The 14,205-nt window shown below is 38.4% G+C and overlaps 1 protein-coding gene across 1 annotated transcript in view; it reads right to left on the bottom strand.

Moving 5' to 3' along the window:
- Positions 1 to 11,670, bottom strand: part of ADAM28 (ADAM metallopeptidase domain 28) — a 44,031-nt gene extending 32,361 nt beyond the window's left edge. The window contains exons 1-4 of the mRNA XM_016214180.2: positions 11,619 to 11,670; positions 6,232 to 6,332; positions 2,672 to 2,748; positions 1,108 to 1,183 (exon numbers count right to left, since the gene is read on the bottom strand). Of these exons, the coding sequence (XP_016069666.2) occupies positions 1,108 to 1,183; positions 2,672 to 2,748; positions 6,232 to 6,332; positions 11,619 to 11,670 (306 nt within the window). The remainder of the gene's footprint in view (positions 1 to 1,107; positions 1,184 to 2,671; positions 2,749 to 6,231; positions 6,333 to 11,618) is intronic.
- Between the last annotated feature and the right edge of the window lie 2,535 nt (positions 11,671 to 14,205).

Genomic DNA, 14,205 nt, shown 5'->3' with positions numbered 1-14,205 from the left:
AAAGAGAAAAGGTGTTTTATAAAGGAAAGCATGTATGTTTTTTAGATCCATTGCTGAATTCAAATTTGAAATCTTGAAATAGGATCTAAAATGTTTTTAAATCATTTTATGCTGAATAGCAGTCGACTTAGAGATATTAAAAACATGTTTAAAGTTTTTCATGGTTAAAATCTTTAATATTTAGTTAATGATCCCAAATGTTTACAGAATGCTAACTAAATATTGGTGTAAATGTTGGTGTTGCAGAAAAAGGGTGAACAGTCTGAAAGAGACAAACTTACAGGTGTATGTTTAAAACCTGAGCTCCCAACACATCAGACATCCATTCCTTTCCTTGACTGATCGCTCATTCATTTTTTTCCCCTAACAACTACGAGCTCTTTCCAATGCATGTGTTATTCCAGTTATGCTATCTCTTGATTTATCCAAAGAGTTTCACAAGAATAATTGGATTAGCACAGTATCTCCTGCCTCTGTTTGGAGCAAAATGCCCAATGCTAACCCGTTTTCATGTGTATGTACTTCTATCAACTACACCCTTCTACTTTGGGAAAGATGAGGCATGGGCCCATGTAAACCCCTGTGCCGCTGCATAATTGCATAGAAGGGAATGTGTGAAGGCCTTCCAATAGAAAACAGACCCCTGAAAAGATGTCAAAGACAAAATACCCCTTATGTTATGTCACTGTCATCTTCTCTGAATAAAACATTGGAAATTATTTAAAGAAAACATGGAATTTTATAATTCTACCATTGAGGAAATAGTCTTGAGATTGAGAGACTAGATGATCTAGAGAGGTGATTGGCATTCACTCAAAAAAAAAACAGAGGTATGTAATTTTTAACTCTTCTAATGAAAATAAGAATCTCTTTCTGCCGGCTCTCTAAGGAACCCGTGAGGGCTGGAAAGCGTTTCCATGGTTGTCAAGAAATGACTGTTTTGTTAAACTCTTCGAATGATGGAGGACCGATTAAGAAATTACTACTAAATAAAGCACTAATGCTATCAGTGGTGCTGTCCTTCCACTGTTTGTTTGTCGATGACACTGCATTTGGATGTGGGGGTCATACCCCAATTAACAGTGAATCTAAGATACTCCCTTTTACCATGATCTGTGGGCTGGTGGTGACCTCCTTTCCCGTGGAATTATAATGTGTTTCCGTGTAGCCTGGTGCAAGATTTCTGGAGACAAAGGAAAGAAAAAAAAAAGTCATGATTCCTCATGCTCATTTCAAAGTTCAGTGATCAAAGTGAAAGCTTTCAGTGGGTGTGCAGTCAAGTTTTAACTCCTGAGCTCCTCCTCCTAACCCCTTAAGACAAGTCCAAGCATGAAAGAGATGCTTAAAGTGGAGAGGCTGAAAGGGGCAGGGGCACTCATGAGTAGAAAGGAACAAGGTCTGCTTTGTCATCACACTTGGCATACTTGTCTGAGGAGAGATTTGAGGAAGAAATGAAGCAGAGAAGGGGAAAGTTGGTAAAAAGTGACTGAAAAGAGCAATGTTCCTCACTAGCTTAAGGTAACTGCATTTCCACCTAATCCTTTCTGTTACCAGTGACTGTTAAAGCTTATTGAAAATCGACCTGCATTTGGTAGTTACGGCCCTTCTAGCATTTCCACTGAGTTTCCTGAAATTCTTTCAATTACCCTCTAGAAAATAAGAGCTTGGATATATTTGTAAAAGACGTAGGGCAAAGAGAAAAGGAAGGAACTATTATGTATTAAATACTGGCCACTGGCTTAGACACGTTCCTTGAGTCATTTAACATAATCTTTACAACAATCCTACAATGTAAATATTATTCTCTGTTTTTTCAGATGAGATTAAATAGTTCAACTGGCATAGAACCAAGTTTAGGTCTACCTTAATCCTAAGCCTGTGTTATTTCCATGACAGCTCGCTACTTCCAAACTCCAGTCAGTTGTGATTTTTTTGCAAAAGGTAGTAGTCTATTTGTCTATCTTGTTGTCCTATATAGAATAATTGAGGGACTGAAAGAGCTTGAAAGAACAAATTATTAGGAAAAACTACTTTTGAAATAGAGTAGATATAGGGTAATCAAGATCTGGGTTAGAGCTCAGGCAGTGAAACTTGAAAAGAAATGTTGAATTTTGATGAACTGGGTGAAGAGTATGAAAGACTAAGAGCCTAATGTAACATGAGAGAAATGGACAAGTTAGTGGACAGCTGGGTAGAAAGGGCATTGGTGTTGACATCAGGAGAGCAGCCCAACTTTGGTTTTACCACCGACCGGTTCTTTGGCCCTAGAGTTTATTTCACTTTTATGCCTTTTTCTCCCCCAATGAAAATGGTTGCAAATTGTTTTGAAATCTAATCTTTCAATGTTAGAATAATAAAATGAAATAATGTAGTGGAAGAGTTAAAAATCTATAGCCATTTCATCAAATTTGAAAAAATGTATGTCTGCTTGCACCTCATTTATTGTTTTATTACTAGAAGTATCAAAATATTAGTAAACTGTTGTTTTACCCAATAAGTTTTCACTACTTCAGTAGGAATAAATATTTGTTGAACCTCTTGGGCAAGTTGAGAGCAAAAGCTGATTAGCCAAGGTTTATGTGAGCCATAGGTAGGAACAGACTCAATTAGCATACTTCCCACATTCTAACCTGCTGTTGGTGAGGATTATATCAGAAGTAAAGACACTTACTTGGACTTTTTCAAGTAAAGCACTGCGATTTTCCCATGAACTGTCATTTCATATTTCAATTCAGTTTCAAATTTTTCCTGCAAAAATGTACAAACATTTGCTGGTAATTAAAAACACACACACAAATATTCATTTTGTTAGGTCCAGCTGTTTAATCATGAGCAAGCAATGCCAGCTTTTCCTTAACAATCGTGTGTATAATGACAACTGTCTGCTTCTGCCTCTCTCTCTTTTTTAAAAAATATACCTTCATTGATTTTACCAACTTTGCCAACTGAGTAGATAAATTACATGAGACCTTCATATCAACCCATCTATCCCTCCACCCCTCCATCCATTCATTTATCCATCCATGCAGTTTATAAATATTAATTGAGCATTGGTTATATGCAAGATATGGCTCGGTTCTGGAAATTCAACTCAAAGCAACAAAAATTGGTACCTGCTGTCATAAAGCTTATAATGTAGAAAGACAAACAATAAATGTGAGTTATGTTGTGTGATAAATGAAATAAATATAGAAGCAATGTAGGGTGTCTAACATCTGAAGGGGAGGAAAGGCTTTCCTGAGGAGGTGATGCACAAGCTGAGACATGAATTAGCCGGGTGAAGCGGGGTGGGAAAGTTATTTGAGAAGAAGGAACAGTATGCACACTGACCAAAAGACCTCAAAGGCTCTCACTGATTATTTTTATTGTGAGAGCTTAAGGCCAAGTAGAGGTCAGAATATGGGCATTTTTAGCAACTCAAGTTGTAAGTCACATGGCTAGTCATCATGGACTTAGAAAAATGGAGCCATGCTTCTGGCATCGCTGATAGGTAACACCGGTGCCTGAGCCTCTGGCCCAGTAGAGGGCACAGCTTTATAATGGTAAGTACAAGAGTCCCCCTCTTCAGGAGGCCTCGAGACGTGACTAATCTAGACTGAGACCTAGGGGGCATCTAAGGGATGCAGAGATCCCCGTGGTTACATACATTATGAATTCTGGATCTTTCAGGTAATTACTATTCAGTTCTTTGCACGAGTATGACCAATAGTCTCAATGCACAAACCACAAGAATACCCTCCAAGACCGTGGCTTATATTGATGACAGTATTTTTATTGGTCATAATCTGTACCTGAGCAAAAAGAGAATATTCTGTGTCAGGGAAAAGAATGTACCTGCTGCGTGGCAGACAGGGATGTCACTAGCTTCTCTAGACTTATGTTTGGTAGACAAGTGTGATATGGCAGATAACAGCGACTCTGACAGGGCAGGATTGAAACAGACACGCAGCACCGTGGGGTCTTATATTTATAGGAAAAACATAGAGATGTGCAAGCATATTATTGGGACAAGGCCTTGGATTCAAAGATGTTTCTCTGGTGTAGTTCTAGATGTTCATAGGGAGATGACAAAAGCCCCATGGTATGATTGCCAGATAAAATATAGGACACCAGTTAAATTAGAATGTCAGATAAACAGTGAATAATTTTTCAATATCAGCATGTCCCATGTAATATTTGAGAATAATTATAGTAAAAAAGCATTAATCATTTATCTGACATCCACATTTAAGTGGGTATCCTATATTTTTATTTGCTAAATCTATAGGCCAAGGACTGAGAGAGAGGGTGAAGGAGGGCAGAGCCACACCAAAGACATAGAAAACACTTTACTTATTGACCCCGACAGTTTCAAACTAGAAGAGAAAATTACACACACTCTCATAGAAATACACACACGTACACACACTGCCACTAAAATAAAATAAATATTATAAAAAAACAAAACTCAAGAGCCAAATGGTATACCACTGACCATGACTAAAGCATGACTTCAGGAAAGGGATCGGTCTATCACAAAGAATGGGAGACGGCCCGGCCGGAGTGGCTCAGTTGGTTGAGCACAGTCTCATGCACTGAAAGGTTGCTGGTTCAATTCCCCATCGGGGAGCATGCGGAGGACAACCAGTCGATGTCTCTCTCTCTCTCTCTCTTCCTCTCTCTAAGCATGTCCTCAGGTGAGGTTAAAAAAAATTCACTAAAAAAATTAATTGAAAGAATACAAAGTGGACTGGGCTTTACCTATAGGAAGACCCTTTTGAGCAAGAGGAACTCCATAAGAAAGGGTATGTGGATATGCAGCATATGATTGAGAAAGGCCTTAAGAATCTCCAGCGTGACTGAAAAGGAAGTTAAGAAGCTGAAAAGATAACAAAATAGCTTACTAAGCCATAGCAGTAAGTATAAAATGCCTTCAAAGTTGGTCCTAAGAAGTAAAATGTGATTGATTTCTTACATAGGATAACATCATAGCATAAACTTGGACAGGGAGTTAATTTCTGCATCCTGCTTTGCTTGTTGTGTAATTACCTCAAAATAGCCACATAAGGTAAGCATTACTATTACTACGTCAATTTTCACACAAAGAATTTGAAGTTCCTATGTGCCTAAATTGACACAGGGAGAATTAACAAAGCTAAGACATGAACACAAACACGCCCTGTGAATTCAGATCCTTTACACTTTCACTATGAATCAGGAAAACATAAGGTTCATACAGGCAGTTAACGGAACGGTTGACTAGATAAATATGCATTTGCCATAAATATCAAGCACATTGCAATCAACTGCATCCGTCTATTCAATCATTTCACAAAATGATTGGGCATCTAGTATGTGCCAATAGCTGCTTTATGGTTTTTCATCAAAATAAATTGCTTGAAAGCTTTAATTTATTTTCACAGTTACGAAGAACTCACTGTATATAACTGTGATGAAAAACATTGGCCACGTATTCAAATTTTTCTCCAGATATTCAATGAAGAAAGGTATCTGGAATTACCCAGTTGGAAAATATGAGCTCCCAGTGAGTTGCATCTTACAATGGATGGCGCAAGTTATTATTTATGTCTCATTTATTTGGATTTTCCTGGCTCCCTAAAAAAGAGTTCCAGGTGTAGGTAATTAGAAAGTCATCGTTGAATGAATTATTATGTTTTAGCTTTCTTCTTTTGACTGAGAATGTGTCATTTCATTAATTAGTAAGAATTATACAAACTTTAATAGCTGCCTTTTTAGAAAAGACAGAGGTAAATGCCATGTTTAATTACAGTAATTAATCTTAATTTAATATGCATATATGCATGCATTCATCCACAATACTTTATTTTCTACATCAGTTTTAATGTTCATGGTTTTGTTTATATATGTGTATACAGGAAGATAGATAAATTGTATCAAATTTCTTTGGGAGTACAGAGAATAAATTATATATTACCATAAGAGTGTTAAATTTTACTCTCCGTGTGACCTTGGATAGTTTATTTTAATTGTCAGAAACTTAATCTGCAAAATAAGGCAGAATGTTGCATTATTTTAAAGATTACTAAATATAACATAGGTCAAAAAACGAATACAAATGTGTGTATATATGTGTATATGTATTTATACATTAAATATATGTATTTATATGTATATCGTGTGTTTATATATTATATGTATGTGTATTCTGTGTGTGTATATATATATATATAAATTCAAGACTTTTTGTCTTTGTTAAATCAAAAGCTGTACCTCTTCATCTGGCCTCTTGGCCTCTCGTTTGTATAGTGGATGAAGTCTTCTGGGATAAACCACTTCATACTTTACTCCAGGGTGTTCTTTGATTGCATTTACTGAAAGAAAAGTAAGAGAAGACTTAGCTAAGCAGAACTAACAGGCTGGTCGGAAATGGTCACCTTTAATGCAGTTCCTGCGAATGGTGCCACCCACAGAGACTTTGAGCTACGCCAGAGACTTATTAAAATGCAGACAACAGAGGAGATCCACAAAATCAAAGACCCACTCTTCCTTTCAAACTTTTACTTTAACCCACACCTGCAAGTATTTCCCCACTGAGAATATTTCTTTTGAATTTTCCCACTTCTCTTTGCTGCCTTGGGTCCCCTGCAGGGGAAGGAGCCATGCAGTGTAGACCGCAGCCAGCCGAGGATGGCAGGGAGCCTAGTGAACCCTCTAAGAAGCTAAATCGGTGTCCGGGTGGTAGAGTTGAAGCACTCTCAAAACTACACAGTGTTAGAAAAAGGAAATAACTAATGGGTGCCATTTCGGATTCTAACACATTTTCTTTGGGTTTCCCAGTAGCAGTGTTTTACACCAATGAGAGAAACCAAGTCAGGGAGAGAAGGTTCCTGTACCAGCTCCATAAAAAAAGGCTGGGTTTTTGCAGTACAGACACACCTTCATTTTTGCATACAACACATGAAAAAAGTATTTAAAAAGTTAGAGACAGACAATTAAAACACAACTACTGGCCTGGAAGGAAATTTCTGAACCTGCTGTTACAGTAAAAGAGAATTGAAAAGTTATCTCATCCAACCGCCTATCAGCATCTTGAATTCTCATCTCAACATTGTATCTGGAAGTTATTTTTGAGAGAAATTCAGTTTTCCCAAACCTAACACTGGAATTTCTAGTTTCTTTTCTTTTTCTATTCGCCCACATGGTCCAGTTCCTGTCCTGTGCAGAGCGGAACCTGAGGAAATGTCCACAGACCTGCTCTCCGGCTGCTGAGGAGGCTGCAGGTCCACTCAGATGCAGATGCAGATGCAGCAGGAACCAGGGCCCAACCCAGCGCCTGACTGACACTGTGACTAAAAAGGCTGTAGCTCTCCGTGTAGATAGAGGGCTCCCTAAGGCAACCCTAGCTCATCACAGTACGCAAACCTACGTTCTATGGTAATGCAAATTTATGTTACTGGGGTTGACATTTTAACAAATAGAACTGAGGATTGTTGTTAGTCACCTTGGATGACTGTACACTTATCCCAATATGCTCCCAAGAATAAAGATTTATTTTTAAAACATTTCTAAAGATTAATATTTAGAAACTAAAGCAGAAATTTTCAAAATTCTTGGTGATGTCAATTCTCTTTTATTATTTTAAGATGGCTATATTTCTTTTGGTCACTCAGGAGCCATTTACATCTAACTTTGAAAGATAGATAAAGTGAGAAAATTGTCTGACAACTCAGTGGGTTAAAAATTGGGTGCTAAAATGATAAAACAGTTTTTTATTAAGTGGCTACAGATTTACTCTTAAAAATATTTCAAAAGCCATGGCATCAACACTCGAATACCAGAAAACTAAACTTTGGGTTTAGTTGTTCTTTGTTTTTTTAATTATTTAAAAAGAGAGGGCAGGATAAATGAACTCTGGCCAGTTCAAGTGGTCTACAATTTTATGCAAGTAAATACAGAATCCCTTGTAACCTCTTCAAAGAGGCAATGCTCATTTGGATAAAGTTCTAACCAGCTGATAAAATAAGTCTCACCTAGTCACACTTCCAGAACCTCATCACCAGTCCCCTCAGTTACTTACTTCTTGCTGTTACACAGATACTCACTGGCCATCTTTTATTTCTATTTAATAATTTTGGGTAAAAGAAAATTATAACAATAGTTATAAACAGTTTTCAAAACAGAGGTCCAAAAGCCTAAAGAACTATTTAATCGATCGCTGTCTTTCCATTAAGTGAAAATTTTTGTAATTACCACAATTATTTCAAAGTAATATGATGTCAAGAGGTAAGAAAATTACTCATGCCCGAAATTTACTAATGGTATCAACACAATTCACCACAGCCTCCTGGAACTCTGTGATACCAAACGAGCAAACCATAAGGCATACCTGCTGCCTGGTGGATTGTGTCCAATCAGTGCAGTTAGTCCCATTAATAAGGAGCCCATGAAGCCATATATTCACCAACGTTGCAAACAGAGTAACTCTTTTAAAAATGCCCTATGAAAAATTGTTTTTATCCACAATACACATCATTCTGACAGGAAATACTCTCCAGGCTGCCCTCAGGCCATAAAATAATACCTACCCAAATGATTCTTTCAATAATAGCATAAAGTAATGACACATACACATTCCCCATTCAGAGGTGGTGAGTAAAGAACGGGCCAAAATGACCAGCACAAGTTTTCTTTGATATACACACTGATCTCCATCTTCTAGTTAGTATCTAAATTCTAATGTTTTCTGAAATCCAAAACTACCAACCGACTCAACTATGGAGTTGAAATATATAAACTAGTAGGGAGATTTATTTTCCACTTTGTTTGATGGCGGACCACTTCCAAATGGCAAGCAAAATAAATCAACAAATAAAATAAACCAGAATATTCTTTTTAAGTCTTTGGCAACCTCTCACGTTCTTCAGTTGGAAACGAACGATTTCTAGCTCTTCCTAAACCCTTGCAACATAGTACGGTCTCTAAAGAAAACAGGTAGAATTTCCCTGAATGGCCCTTATTTTTCTGAAACCAAGAGGCCCCTGAACGAGTGGGATTTGAGATGTAATAAATTACACAGCCGCTAGAGAGATGCTGCAGACCTTAATGATGTTTGGCTCGTTCATCCGTAAGGTGACAGAGATGGTTCAGCCTCTTCACAGCTAAATTACAAGGGCTAATTATTTTGAAGCCTGGGGAACAAACACAACTGAGTGCCATCCAGGGATTACACAAATTCGAGCTGTAACACAATACGTTCCTACTAATTCACTGTAATACTTCTTTCTCTCTCCCACAGAACTCATGCAATGGATTAGTCAAAACTAGATCAAGAAAAAGAAATCTGTTAGTTTGGTTTGGGTTAGATCATTATTTTTATGTTGAAAGTTAAAAGTTGTTGAGCAGATTAACATGACAGACATTGGTCTGGATCCTACTTTATTTTTAAATGTGTTTGGGGCCACTCTGGATTTTTAGCACGTTTGTACATAAAATTGACATTTTCATGTACATGCAAAACTGTTTAGAGCAATGCCTTCCGAAGCTGGATACATGACATGAAGTCCTGACCAAGGTTTATGCAATGCCATCGACTTAAGCTCAGGGATTCACTGAGCCCCTACAAACCATCTGGTGATTTCAAGCTTCGTGTTGGAAAAGTGAGTACAAACACGGGAGGAAGAAAAAAACACATCCTTATTAAGTCTATCATTTGGCTATTAAGATGAAATTATGCGTGCTCTTTAGGGTCTTCTAGTCACCTTATGAAGGTAAGAAAGAATTACTAGTTTGAAATAAAATCATTTCAGAAGTACTGCAGCCCCTAAATATTCTGCTGGAACATAGCAACGACTTCATTCCTCTGTGAGTGCACTTTGTTTTGGACCCCAAACACCTGCCACATCCTTAAAAATGGTTTTTTCTTTCCTCTGATGAAATCTTATATGTTCTTTTTCTCAGGGGATTGCTAAGCTCATCACAAACAGTTGGCCTGATTTTACCCCATTCTTTTATTTCACGTATACAAGAGCTAGGCGACATTAATGGTCTGAGAAACACATATTTATTCTTTGGATGATGGGAACCATGAAGCAAAACAACAACAAAAAGGAGAGATGGGGAAATGGAAAATTGCTTTACTTCTTACGTTCTGGCTGGGAAACAAATCTATTGGAAACACTATCGGGGTATTTCACTGACCAAGGAAACAGTCTTAAAAATAACAAGATGGTGGGTAAAAAAGAGGGGGCAGCTTTTCTGTCTGTCCCCTCATTCTCACAAGAGCCACTTCAGAACCTCTGCCTCCGCCACCAAGTACTCAGAGATGTGACCCTTTTAGGCTTTACTTCTAAGGAAGCTGCATCTCTGGGGGCCTGTTAGTGAATGCAAACCCGGGGAGGGGGGACAGAATCCATTTTTACACCCAATTTCACTGAAAAGGCTATCACGTAGATAAATAAACTACAGGGTTAGTTATGCGATTCTGTTATGGGTCCAGCGTGGCCTTCATGCTGTCGGATAAAGTAGCACCTAAGCAATGCTTATGTTTCAACCAAGCAAAGGCTTCCAAAGAGCTTTTAGTCATAGCATTTTTGGAAATTATAGGGAAAGAAGACTTTTATTACGTGGGACTCAGAAAGTAGAAATTTTCAGTCAAAAACATAAATGCCTCGCACAGTTCTATGTTTAAAGAGATTAAGTAACACTTTCACAAGTTTGGGAAACAAATCAGAAACCAGGGGGAAAGGAAACAATCACTTTTAGTGACAAAGCAAGGGGAAAGAGAGTCTTTTCTTCCCAATCCCCCACTTCTTATTGTGATTTGTTCCCATTCCTAGGTCCCAGCAAGCGTGCTAAGCCCAAGAAAAGGTTGGCCAAGGAAGGGTTCTCAGGCACTAAAGCTAATGTGCCTCCTTAAGCTCGAGAAATAGACATAAGCTGAGGAAATGTGTTGACCAATCTAATTTAACCAACATCTAATTGAAGAATTTATCAAAGAAGGAGAGAGATACTAGATATTACATATTATTAGGAAGTAGGCTTTCTCTACTCTTAATTTCTTAAATGCTTGTTATAACCAGCAAAATGGAAGTAAGTGATCAAGTCAGGCTTAGCAGCAACATTGTTTTGATCAAGTAATATCACAATGCCTTATATTATAAAATGAAATCGGTCACGTATATATTTCTAGTTAGTCATATATATTATCACCAGAAATGAAAGAACAAAATATAAAAAAATGTGAGCTCAGAAGGAGCAGGACGAGCCAAAGGGTCCCCATAAAAGTAGCAAACACTTTCCAAAGCCTCGTGCACAGCAATACCCAGTCGGATCCACTCATCTTCACTGCTCCAAAAACGCCAAGGCGGGTTCCCACGAATTTCACTTTTCAACTCAAAGATCAGATTCCTTATTTAAATTATGCAGAATGAAATCTTCCATTTGATTTCCATATTCTCAGATCAGATCTGTAACTATTGATTAACATCTCCTTGCCTCTCATTTACATTGAGAGTTTCTGTCCCCCCCCCCCCCCCAGCAACAGATTAAAATCTGCCCAACTATTAGTAAAATTCGTTAAACAAATACATTTGGAGAAGATGAAAAGCAAGCTGCTCACCGATGTGTTTAGTGGAACCTAAAAAGAAGGAAATACCTACCTGGGACTGAAGAAAGAATGGAAGTGGCCACGAGAAGCAGGCCTTGCGACATCCTGGGCGACCCCGGGAGCGTGGTGTCTGCCCTCTTCCCGCAGACAGCAGCGTCCTGCTCGGTCTTTCGCTGTCACCTCTCGAGTGAGACGACTGAAACTGCCAGGCTCAGGGCTGTCCCTGCCTCAGGAAGTGTTTACCGAAGGCATTGCGCAACCTTGAAGCTGTGGTCCCGCGGCGATGGCACAAGCAGGAGGAAGTCCTGGCTGCCTCCGGGCTCCCAGTTGGCTTCACCATAAGCTGTGGTTTATCCTTCACTCGCCCCAACACCCCACTCAAAGGCAGTGCATTTCCAATATATTACCCCAGCCCAACAAGCCTGCATGCGACAACAGCTTCGATGGATCTTGAGAAATGTGTGTATTTATTATGATCTGGATGCAGGAAGGGGCATTTCTGCTTTGAACCCGAGTTCCAAATTGTGTAATTCCTAGGTATTGTAATTTCTGAGATACTGGGAAAGTCCCTTCCCTTTAATACATGCCTGGCACCGTTTGAAGTGCATGGTATACTTTGTCGTTAATTCTTACAAAAACTGTTTTTGATGTAGGTCTCAGTTCTCAAGAAAGTTGTCCCAGGGACTCCAGCGACGTGCAGCTTTTGCAAGATCGTTGTATGCTAGCATCCGCCAGCAGGGGTCGCCCAGGTCCTAGCTCCACCCTTCAGGGAGCACAGTTCACTGGTTGTCAGAAAGAGAAAAATCCTTCAGGGATGCTGGCTGGGGAGACAGTGACAGTGAAAGGCTCCTACAGCACCTAGGAGGAGGCGGACAATAAAATTTACTGTAGCGGGGAGGCTCTCGTCTTTTGGTCGGTATTGCCTTTTCATTGCTGATTTGGGAGGCATTTCTTGGAGGTGAGAATCTGTAGCACAGTATGACACCCTCTCCTGTTTTTCTTCTGGGTGCATACCTCACACAAAAAAATCTACTGGGAAAACAGACACAGATAAATAGGAAGGAGAGATAGTCACAGTTCAAAACACCTTTTTTTTTAATAGTAGATGGCCCTTCCCTCCTAGGAGCAGATGGACCTAAAACTCAATTGTGTGTCATTTCCTGAGACCCATAGATTGGAGCTGATTAATATAATAGTCCTGCTGTGCTCTCCGGATATTTATTTCATTTAAAGGCTTCAAAATGTCTTCAAAAATAATTACTTAGAACCATTGAATTATATGAATGAGAGATGATGTCTTGAACTCTGTGTAAGGTGGGTTATTCTTGAAGCAGTGATTCTTGTAACTCTGTTCACACCCCAGAACCGTAACAGCTCTGCTTCCAAGCACTCTAATCGCTAAGGGCAGAAGAGGGATTCATCCACACACATGGAAGATTCTCTCTCTCCTCAAAAGAACTTCACACAAAAAAATCTCTTTTCAGCCCAGAATTGTTACTATTCTTTCTCTTTTCCATTTTTATTATTTCAAAGAATGTCATGTAGAAAGAAGAGGAAATGGTGTTAGTGCTGAAATGGAAGGAAAGGATGATTCGGTCACCTTCTGCTAGGTCCCACTCAGGCCAAGGGGATGCAAGATCTTCTCAAGTGGAAAAGAAAGAAACAGTAGTTACTGGGTGATTCGAATATGCCAGTTACTTTATATTACCACATGTCAATCTTTACCACAACTCTAAGAAAGAAGTATTATTGAAATCAAAGACAATAGATCTTCTCTGATCATCTGTGACTAATCTTGGGACCATTGGGTGCAGGGTCTTCAATATATGTCTTTACTTAGTTAAATATCTCTAAATTGCCATGCTCTTATAATTGCACCTGGAATGCACAGAGAGGTACCACTCCTTCAATCCAAAGACAGCTACAGAGTCATGGAGAACTGAGACACTGCCTTCTTTGCAGCCAGGTACTGCACAGAGTCGGCACAGACTAAATGTTTCCAGTGATGCTAAAAAGTATGTGTCCTGGGGTTTAAGAAACTCTGGTTTCAACATGGGTGAACACATCCCGTCTCTCTGCTCCATACACTATTGTATACATATTGAAAACTTATCTGATCACATCTCTACCACGACTTAGGGTAACAGAACAAACAAAAGTACGAGCTTAGAGTTTGAAAGTACCCTCTAAGATGAAGAAGACTTACCATTGTCAAATTCAAAAACTTTAAACATTTTTCATATTTAAATAAATAATTCAACCACTGAGAATCATTCTAAGAAGATTATCTGAAACATAAATGACTTTTATGCATCAATATGTCAATTACATTGTGTATAAAAGATAAAACTAACAATAAATATCCAAAAATAAGAAGACAGGTATGCAGTCTACCACATACCTACTCAGTGAAATATTAAGCCAACATTTAAAATTACCTGTGCAATAAATTTTTATATTATGGAAAAGCTTTACATCATAGTATCAGGAAAAAAATAAAGTGATCAAGTTATATATAAAACGATCAAAATGAAATAAAAACTTCAAAAAGCTATTTGGAGTATAATACAAAAACAGAAAAAATCCCAAAATATTTAGAGACACTTTTTTTGGTTGTGCTGGGAAGATGTGTTTGTACC

Source organism: Miniopterus natalensis, chromosome 4, assembly GCF_054644295.1.
Source record: "Miniopterus natalensis isolate mMinNat1 chromosome 4, mMinNat1.hap1, whole genome shotgun sequence".
In the NCBI taxonomy this organism is placed as follows: Eukaryota; Metazoa; Chordata; class Mammalia; order Chiroptera; family Miniopteridae; genus Miniopterus; species Miniopterus natalensis.
Note: the sequence above shows the minus strand (reverse complement) of the source record. Positions and strands in the feature narration are given on the sequence as shown.